Source organism: Plecotus auritus (genome assembly GCF_963455305.1).
Source record: "Plecotus auritus genome assembly, chromosome: X".
In the NCBI taxonomy this organism is placed as follows: Eukaryota; Metazoa; Chordata; class Mammalia; order Chiroptera; family Vespertilionidae; genus Plecotus; species Plecotus auritus.
The window spans coordinates 3134432-3145068 of NC_137784.1; the positions used below are offsets into that span (position 1 = coordinate 3134432).

The 10637-nt window shown below is 48.5% G+C and overlaps 1 protein-coding gene across 1 annotated transcript; it reads left to right on the forward strand.

The window, feature by feature from the left end:
- Positions 1-9439: 9439 nt before the first annotated feature.
- Positions 9440-10084, forward strand: LOC308239473 (claudin-34-like; the record flags this gene model as incomplete). The annotated part of the gene is made up of 1 exon (XM_080652276.1): positions 9440-10084. The coding sequence occupies one exon, from the start codon at positions 9440-9442 to the stop codon at positions 10082-10084; it is 645 nt and encodes a 214-aa protein (XP_080508402.1).
- Positions 10085-10637: the final 553 nt, after the last annotated feature.

The window sequence follows — 10637 nt, forward strand, 5'->3', positions numbered from 1 at the left end:
AATTCCCAGTTGCATAGCTTTGCAAATCCACGATGAGCAGTTTATGGGGGTAAAGTATTATCAGGATGCTCTAGGAAATAGTTCCAAGGCCAAAGGTCATTTCCACCAGGAAGTGGCCATTTGCTTCTCTATCCAAATTGGGCTCATTGATTGGTTAAAGAACTTTCATTAAAATAATTCCAAAAACACACCTCCAAACCATTGTCCACCTGTCTTTTAATTAAAATCTGGATTTTAATTATTATTGAATAAATAATCAATGCTATACACCTGCTGTGTGGAAATGTGGGCTACTGGGATTCTCCCAGCTCCCTCTCAAACTCCCACCAAAACAACCAGCCTGACCTTCCATGGCCCTAACACCTCTCCACCACATGCAATTTCCCCACATGTGCAAAAGCAGAGTAGCAGAAGGAATTTCCCTTCCATTACCAGACTCAACGATTTTGTCATATGTGCTTGCTCTCTCCTTCCTTCCCTTCTTTTCCTCCGTGTTTCTTTCTCTGAAGAACTTTAACACAAACCCCAGACATCATGGTCCTTCATCCCTATGCACTTCAAAATTATTCTCTAAAAAAAAAGGACATTTCCTTGCATAACCATAGTATACCTTTAGTGTTAACAACTATTTCTTATGACCATCAAATACTTACCAGAATTTTTCAATGCTTCAAAAGTAATTCTACACTTTTATGTATTTATTCATTTTTGCACTAGTGGCCCGGTGCACAAAATTTGTGCACGGAGGGGGGTTCCTCAGTCAAGCCTTCACCCTCTCCAATGGGACATCCCTGTCACAGTCTGGGACCGCTGGCTGGCTGCATGATCTCCCCTAACTACTTCGGCCTGCCTGATCACCTCTAACTGCTCTCCCCTCCTGGACTGATATTGCCCCCAACTGCCCTCCCCTGCAGGCCTGATCTTGCCCCCAACTGCCCTCCTCTGCCAGCCAATTTGGTTCTGATTGGTCGGTTTCTATGCCAATCAGAGTATCTGGGCCTGTCAACAGGGCCTCATCAGAAAGGCAGGGCTGATCAGCAGACCCCGTGGAGGCCAGGAGAGAAAGAGAGAGGCAAGTGCTGATCAACAGCTGCCATACAGGCTACAAATCAGAACCTGCTTCTCTCTTCAGGCCTCTCTCCTGGGCCTGATTCGCAGCCCCCTCAGCACTCAGTGCTGGGTCACCATGCTTGCAGCCGCAGCAGTTAGTGCTGGGTCACCATGGTAACCCAGTGCTGACTGCAGGACTGACTTCTGGTTGGTCGAGCCTCTGGTGGTGATGGACCCAGGGTTTTTATATATTAGGATAAGATGTTCACTCTACTCTTAAGTCTTAATTTTTTTTTTAAGAGAGGGGAGCTCTCTTTTTTTAAAAAAAAAATTCTTGATTTCAGAGCAGAAGGGAGAGGGAGAGAGAGATAGAAACATCAATGATGAGAGACAATCATCGATTGGCTGCCTCTTACACATCCCCACTGGGGATCAAGTCCCCAGTCAGGAATCAAACCGTGACCTTCTGGTTCCTAGGTCGATGCTCAAGTACAGAGCCTCACCATCTAGGCTGAAATGAGCTTGTTCTCAAAGAGTATTTAAGTCTCTGAGAGCACAGTGTTTGAAAAAAATTGACCTGGGGCAAAAGTGTATGAGCTATTCAAATATGTGTTCCGAAGACAGTGCCTGTGACCTAGAATGGTCAATGGATCCTTTGCCTCTCGGCTTTGAATCCGATCTGTGGGCAATGGATTCTGCCCTCTTCCCTCTGAGGGAGCGAGTGTGAAGTGGTAGAAGCATTCTTTAGGAAATGCCCCTTCTCTGCCTGCCATGATGTGCACACTGTCCTTAGATCTGGCAGGAAGTCACAGCCTCTGCACTGAGTGAGAGACCACGGCTCCCTTCCCACGGGTTTGAAAGGAGCCTCAGCATCCCATGGATGGTCAGGGCTGGCCTTGGGCGGAGTCTTACCCACTCTCCATGCAGGTCTGGAATGGCTGGGAAGTGGTTCCCAGGTAAACACCTGTAGTCGGTCTCATTATAAATATATATATTTTCATGGATTTTACAGAGAGGAAGGGAGAGGGATAGAGAGCTAGAAACATCTGAGAGAAAGAAACACCCATCAGCTGCCTCCTGATCGCCTCCTACTGGGGATTGAGCCCACAACCAAGGTATATGCCCTTGACCAGAGTCAAACCCGGAACCCTTCATGCCGTGGGGCGATGATCTATCCACTGAGCCAGGTTTGAAAGAGGGTGTGTGTTCTTTAGAGAGTGAAACCTCTGGTTGTTTGAACAAGGAAGCTCCTGGGAGACATGCTTCTGATGAGGACCGGTTTCTGGAACCTGATACCCTGCTGAGGGCGGCGCGCCTGCATCCTGCTGGTCACGCGTGGGAATGACGGAACCGCTGGGCTGTGGCAAGAGGTCTGTTGTCCCCTCTTCGCCCTCAGTGTCACCAGAGAGCAAGGGGACAGGTCATGAGGGTTGAGACCCAGAAGGTGAGGCGGCCACCAGGGCGGGTCTGCTCTGGGAAGCGGGGAAGAGAGTTCCAAGCCCCTATTCAGGGCTCTTTGGGAATGACTGTGTAAGGGCCTCACTTGATTTTTGTTTCACAGGAATCAGGCAGGAGAAGGTGTCCCGCGCATTTCCCGCGGGTGCAGCACAGCGAGGGGGCCGAGGGCGGTGGCATTTCTCTCCTCCTCCTCCTCCTCCCGGGAATCCTCCCACGGTGCCCAGGAGCCAGAGGCTGCCATGTGGCCTTTGGGCTCGGGGCCAGCGTGGGGCAGTGCCGGGCCCCTTGCCGGGGGTCCCAGGCAGGGAGGGGTGCCTGGTGACAGCACTAGCGGAGGGAGGCCGAGCAGGGGCCGCGCCTGGGGCACAGCGTGCCTCCTGGCACCAGCAGGTGCAAGTGGGAGCAGAGTCCGGTGATGGCCGTATTTAAGGTAGAGGAGAGGGGGGAGGGAGGGGAGCTCTGCAAGTGGAACAGAACCGAGGTGCCCCAGAGGACACAGGTCAGCTTCCCCCACCCTCCTGGGCCAAGGCCCGCTCAGGGAGGCCGCCCCGTGGCCTGGCCCTGGCTCCCATCAGGACACACTTTCTCCCCTCACCTTCCCCTTCCTCCAGGCTTTCTACTTAAGACTCTGAGGAATCACAGTGCCTATCTGCTCTGAGACCTCAACAAGGACATTTCCATTGTAGAAGGACTTCAACTCGTTTTAAAAAATATATTGTCATTGATTTCAGACAGGAAGGGAGAGGGAGAGAAAACATCAATGATGAGAGAGAATCATGGATTGGCTGCCTTCTGCATGCCCCACACTGGGGATCCAGCTCACAACCCAGGCATGTGCCCTTGAGCAGAATAGAAACCTGGACCTTCAGTCCCCAGGCCAACGCTCTATCCACTCAGCCAAACCAGCCAGGGCAAGACTTCACCTCTTGAAGACCTGCTCCCTGACCCTGGCCCTTTAAGAAGACTATTGTCACAGGCCTGCAGACCAGCCTGGGAGCCATGGAAACAAGAGAATGTTTGGTTTCCTTATCTCTGTTACTGCTTGGCAGGGACTACCGTTTGTACCTCGAGACGTCCTCCTCTGTCTTTTCGTATTGGTTGGGTAAAGATTGGGCTTTATTTTCTCCCTGGTTAGGAAAGCCCTGAGATTTCTTGGGGCGGGGGAGGGGAGAAGGGGGCGTCACTTTATTTAACTGTTTTATTTACTCTGTGAACAGGGTAACTGTCATCAATGGTCTTACAGGAAAGGTGAACCCAGGCCACCCTTCCTTCCTTCTTTCCTTCCTTCCTTCCTTCCTTCCTTCCTTCCTTCCTTCCTTCCTTCCTTCCTTCCTTCCTTCCTTCCTTCTTTCCATCCTTTATACCTTCTCTCCTTCCTTCTTTCCTTTCTTCCTTTCTTCCTTCCTTCCTTTCATTCTTTCTTCCTTCCACCCATCATTCCTTCCCCTCTTCCATCCTTCCTTCCTTATTTCCACCCTTCCATCATTCCTTCCTTCCATTTTTTCTTTTTCTTTCTTTCTCTCTCCTTCCTTCCTTACTTCCATCCATCTATCCACCCATGCATCCAACCATCCATTCTTCCTTCCTTCCATCCTTCTTTACACCCACCCTTCCTTCCATCCATCTATCCATCCATCCTTCCTCTATTCCTTCCATCAATCATTCCTTCCTTCCACCCACCCTTTCTTCCTTCCTTCCTTTCTTCCTTCCTTTCTTTCTTTCTTTCTTTCTTTCTTTCTTTCTTTCTTTCTTCTTTCTTCTTTCTTTCTTTCTTTCTTTCTTTCTTTCTTTCTTTCTTTCTTTCTTTCTTTCTCTTTCTTCCTTCCATCCTTTATTTCTTCCTTCCATCTATAATTCCTTCCTTCCATCACCCATCCATCCATCCATCCATCCATCCATCCATCCATCCATCCTTTCATCCATTCATCCATCAGTCCTTCCTTTCTTCTGTCCTTTCTTCCTTCCATCCTTTCTTCCTTCCTTCCTTACTTCCATCCTTCCTGCCTTTCTTCCGTTTTTTGCTTCCTCCTGTTAATCCCTCCTTCCTTTATTCCTTTACTAGAGGCCCGGTGCATGAAATTCATGCATGAGGGAGGAGGGTGTCCCTCAGCCCAGCCTGCACCCTCTTCAATCTGGGACCCCTCGATGGATGTCCAACTGCCTGTTTAGGCCCGATCCTGGGATAGGGCCTAAACGGGCAGTTGGACATCCCTCTCACAATCCAGGACTGCTGGCTCCCAACTGCTCGCCTGCCTGCCTTCCTGATTGCCCCTAACCGCTTCTGCCTGCCCGCCTGATCACCCCCTACCCACTCCCCTGCCAGCCTGATTGATGCCTAACTGCTCCCCTGCCAGCCGGTGTGCCCCTAACTGCCGTCCCCTGCAGGCCTGGTCACCCCTAACTGCCGTCCCCTGCAGGCCTGGTCACCCCTAACTGCCCTCCCCTGCAGGCCTGGTCCCCCCCAACTGCTCTACCCTGCAGGCCTGGGTCCCTCCCAACTGCCTTTCCCTGCAGGCCTGGTTACCCCCAACTTCCCTCCTCTGCTGGCTTGGTCACCCCTAACTGCCCTCCCCAGCAGGCTTGATCGCCCCAAACTGCCCTCCCTTGCAGGCCTGGTCCCTCCCAACTGCCCTCCCCTGCTGGCCTGATCGCCCACAACTGCTCTCCCTTGCAGGCCATTTTGTGGTGGCCATCTTGTGTCCACATGGGGCCAGGATCTTTGACCACATGGGGGCAGCCATCTTGTGTGTTGGAGTGATGGTCAATCTGCATATTACTCTTTTATTAGATAGGATAGAGGCCTGGTGCATGGGTGGGAGCCAGCTGGTTTGCCCTGAAGGGTGTCCCGGATCAGGGTGGGGGTTTCCTTTGGGGCATGTGGTGACCTGGGTGAGGGTCTTGTGGTGGTTTGAAGGCCAGCCACTCCCCCTGGTGAACCAAGTGGAGGCCCTGGTGTCTGGGGTTTATTTATCTTCTGCAATTGAAACTTTGTAGCCTGGAGCGGAGCCAAGCCTTCTGCTTGCTCCATGGCGGCAGCCATTTTTGGGGGGATTTATATATCTTCTATAATTGAAACTTTGTAGCCTTAAGCGGAGGCCTGGGACAGCCAGGGTGTGTGGAAAGCTTGGCTTCCTCCATCGCCGGGGGCAACCCTAGCCTCCTGCTCATTCCAGCTCCGTGGCTGGCGCCATTTCTGTTTGGGTTTATGTATCTTCTATCATTGAAACTTTGTAGCCTTGAGTGGAGTCCTAGGCCGGCAAGGGCAGGTGGAAAGCTTGGCTTCCTCCATCGCCGGGGAAACCCAAGCCTCCCTCCTGCTCTCTGTGGCGGTAGCCATCTTGGTTGGGTTTATTTGCATATTCTCTCCTGATTGGCTTGTGGGCGTGGCTTGTGGATGTAACGGAGTGATGGTTAATTTGCATATTACTCTTTTATTATATAGGATTCCTTCCATCCATCATTCCTTTCTTCCTTTCATCCATCCTTCCTTACATTCTTTTTCTTTCTTTCTTCCTTCCTTCCTTCCTTCCTTCCTTCCTTCCTTTCTTTCTCTCTTTCTCTTACTTCTTTCCTTCCTTCCATCCTTTCTTTCTTGCTTGCTTTGTTTCTTCCTTCCTTCCTTTCTTCCTGCCACCTATCCAACCTTCCTTCCTTCCTTCCTTCCTTCCTTCCTTCCTTCTTTCCTTCCTTCTATCCTCCCTCCCTTCTTTCGATCAATCCTTCCTTCCTTGCCTCATCCCATCCATCACTCAACCCTTTCTTCCTTCCTTCCTTCCATCCTTCCTTTCTTCCTTCCTTCCTTTATTCTGTCCATCATTCCTTCCTTCCTTCCTGCTATCTATCCATCCATTTATCCATCCTTCCTTCCTTCAATCCTTTCTTTCTTTCTTTCTTTCTTTCTTTCTTTCTTTCTTTCTTCCGTCTATCCTTCATCCTTCATTTCATCCTTTCTTTTTCTTCCTTCATTCTCTCCTTTCTTTTCTTGCTATGTTTCTTCCTTCCTTCTTTCCATCCATCATTCCTTTGTTCTTCCATCCTTCCTTTCTTCCTTTCATCCTTCCTGCCTTCTTTCCTTCCTTCTATGCATCCATTTATCCATCCTTCCTTTCTTCAATCCTTCCTTCCTTCCTTCCTTTCTCTCTTTCTTTCTTTCTTTCTTTCTTTCTTTCTTTCTCCCATTCATCCTTCATTCCTTCCTTTCAGCATTCCTTTCTTTCTTTCTTTCTTTCTTTCTTTCTTTCTTTCTTTCTTCCTTCCTTCCTTCCTTCCTTCCTTCCTTCTCTCCTTCTTTCCTTTCTTGCTATGTTTCTTCCTTCCTTCTTTTCATCCATAATTCCTTGGTTCTTCCATCCTTCCTTCGTTCCTTTTTTCCTTCCTTCCTTCCTTCCTTCCAGTCTCCCTTCCTTCCTTCCATCTATCCATCCTTCCTCCCATCCATTACACCTCCCTCCTTTCATCTATTATTCTTTCCTCCCATCCATTACTCTTTCCTTCCTTCCTTCTTTTCTTTCTTTCTTCCTTCCATCCATCATTCCTTCCTTCCTTCCATCTATCCTTCCTTCCTCCCATCCATTACTCCTTCCTTCCTTCCTGCCATCCTTCCTTCCTTTATTTTTTCCTTCCTTTCTTTCATCATTCCTCCTTTCTTCCTTCATTCCAACATTCATTCTTCCTTCCTTCAGCCTTTCCTTCCATCCATCCATCCTTCCTTCTTTCCTTGCATCCTTTTTTCCTTTCTTTCTTCCTTTCTCCATTTCTTCCTACCTTCATTTCTTCCTTCTTTCCTTCCTTCCTACCTTCTCTCCTTCCTTTCTTTCTTGCTATGTTTCTTCCTTCCTTCTTTCCATCCATCATTCCTTTGTTCTTCCGTCCTTCCTTCCTTCCTTCCTTCCTTCCAGCCTCCCTTCCTTCCTCCCATCCATTACTCCTTCCTTCCTTTCCTCCTTTATTCCTTCCATCCATCCTTCCTTCCTCCCATCCATTACTCCTTCCTTTCTTCCTTCCATCCATCCTTCCATTCTTCCTTCCTTCCATCATTCCTTCCTTCCTACCTTCTCTTTTACCTTTCTTTCTTGCTTTGTTCCTTCCTTCCTTCCTTCCATTTATTCTTTCTTTCTTTCTTTCTTTCTTTCTTTCTTTCTTTCTTTCTTTCATCCTTCCTTCATTCCATTTATCCTTTCTTTCTTTCTTTCTTTCTTTCTTTCTTTCTTTCTTTCTTTCTTTCTTCCTTTCATCCTTTCTTTCTTCCACCATTCCTTTCTGCCTTCCTTCCATCCTTCATTCCTTCCATCCATTTTTCTTCCTTCCTTCCATCAATCCTTCCTTCCTTGCATCTGTCTTTTCTTTCTTCCTTTCTCCCTTTCTTCATTTCTTTCTTCTTTCCTTCCTTCCTACCTTCTCTCTTTCCTTTCTTTCTTGCATTGTTTCTTCTTTTCTTCCTTCCTTCTTGCCATCTATGCATCCACCATTTCTTCCTTCCTTTCTTCCTTTCATAACTCCTGCCTTCCATCCTTCCTTCCTGCCATCTATCCAACCTTCCTTCCATCCTTCCATCTTTCTCTCCTTCTTTTCTTCCTTCCATCCTCCCTGTCTTCCATTCTTTCTTTCTTTCTTCCCCATCCTTCCTTCTTTCCTTCCTCCCATCCTTCCTTCCTTCCATCCATCCATCATTCCTTCCTTCCTTCTATTCATCCATCCATTTATCCACCATTCCTTCCTTCCTTCCATCCATCCTTCCTTACTTTATTCCTTCCTTACTTCCTCCCATCCATCACTGCTTCCTTTCCTTCTACCTTCATCCTTCCATCCATCCATCTTTTCTTTCTACCTTCCTTCCATGCATCCTTTCTCTCTCTCTCTCTCTCTCTCTCTCTCTCTCTCTCTCTTTCTTTCTTTCTGTTCCTTTCATCCTCCTTCCTTTCTTTCTTCATTTCATCCTTCCTTCTTTCCTTCCTTCCTTCCTTCCTTCCTTCCTTCCTTCCTACTTTCCTTCCTTCCTTCCATCCATTCATCCTTCCTTCCTTCCTTCCCTCCATCACTCCTTTCTTTTTTCCTTCAGCATTCCTTCCCTCGTGCCATCTATCCATCCTTCTTTCTTTTCATCCTTCCTTCCTTCCATCTGTCCTTCCTTCTTCCTTCCTTCCTTCCTTCCTTCCTTCCTTCCAAATGTTCTTCCTTCCTTCCTTCCTTCCTCCCTTCCTTCCTTCCTTCCTTCCTTCCTTTCTTTCTTTCTTTCTTTCTTTCTTTCTTTCTTTCTTTCTTTCTTTCTTTCTTTTATATAAGATTGTCTTTTATAAATATATTTTCTTGATTTTATAGAGAGAGGAAGAGAGAAACATCAATGGTGAGAGATAATCATGGATTGGTTTCCTCCTGCATGCCCCACACTGGGGATCAAGCCCACAGCCCGGGAATGTGCCCTGATCATTAATCGAACCCTGACCTCCTGGTTCTTAGGTCGATGCTCAACCATGCCTGCTGGGCTGTAGCCAATCTTAATTGTGTCTTTCAACAAATGTCCAGAAGTAGAACTGCCTGTTTGAAAGTTTGTAAATATTTTGATTGACTTTTGAGACAGAGAGAGAGGGAGAGAGAGAAACATCGATTTGGTGTTCCACTGACTGATGCATTCATTGGTTGATTCTTGTATGTGCCCTGACCAGGGATTGAGCTCTGCAACCTGGGCCCGTTGGGAAGACGCTCTAACCCCTTACCTGTCCTGCAGGGTGAAAGTCTGTATACTTTAAGGCTTTCAGTAAATCTTGCCCAAGGACCCTTGGCCAGCAGAGCATGGGGGTCACATGTCCCCATTCTGTAATATGGAATTTCCCTCTCCAATATAGTGCCACTCACCCCGGGGGGCAGGTCCAGGCCGTGGGTCCCATCCTCATGACACCCTCTATTGGTTTGCAGATCCCCTGGATACAGAGCCATGGGCTTTTACGTCCACCCCAATTGCCAGGCAGCGAGTTTCGCCCTCAACACCCTGGGATGGATGTTCTCCATGGTTTGCATGGGCCTGGCCAAATGGAGGATATGGTACATAGAGAGCAGCGCCGCCCCCTCCCGGGGTCTGGCCTGCGTGGGGATGTGGAAGGTCTGCTTTTACCAGCCCTACAGCCTCCACAGCAGACCCATAGCGTGTCACCGCTACACCTACAGTGACACCTACCTGCCGCTGGATATCCGCATCGGTCAGCACCTGCTGCTGGCCGCCAGCCTCCTTGCACTCCTGGGGAAAGTGCTCACGATCATGGGCCTGCGCAGAGTGTACGCGGGAGAGCTTCAGAAGGACACCACCTGCAATCTGTTCTTCGCTTCTGGAGTCCTGAGCATCATAGGTGGCATATTTATCCTCATTGCCGTGATGTGGAATTACCACGCTGTGATAAGTGAAGAGGGCATACGCTTCCCGCCATCCCTCCACATCCCCTTCAGGCCGGACTGGCAGGAGATCGGCAGCAGCGTGCCCGTGGCGTTTCTGGCTGCATTCCTGTTGCTGTTGAGTGGGCTGCTTACCATCTCTTTCCAGCTGGCTCCCGACAACCAAGTGTACCCCGAAGTCTCGCAGGAGTGAAATTCCCAGTTGCATAGCTTTGCAAATCCACGATGAGCAGTTTATGGGGGTAAAGTATTATCAGGATGCTCTAGGAAATAGTTCCAAGGCCAAAGGTCATTTCCACCAGGAAGTGGCCATTTGCTTCTCTATCCAAATTGGGCTCATTGATTGGTTAAGGAACTTTCATTAAAATAATTCCAAAAACACACCTCCAAACCATTGTCCACCTGTCTTACTGAATCTGGATTTTAATTATTACTGAGTAAATAATCAATGCTATACACCTGCTGTGTGACAATGTGGGCTACTGGGATTCTCCCAGCTCCCTCTCAAACTCCCACCAAAACAACCAGCCTGACCTTCCATGGCCCTAACACCTCTCCACCACATGCAATTTCCCCACATGTGCAAAAGCAGAGTAGCAGAAAGAATCCCCCTTCCATTACCAGACTCAACGATTTTGTCATATGTGCTTGCTCTCTCCTTCCTTCCCTTCTTTTCCTCTGTGTTTCTTTCTCTGAAGAACTTTAACACAAACCCCAGACATCATGGTCCTTCATCCCTATGCACT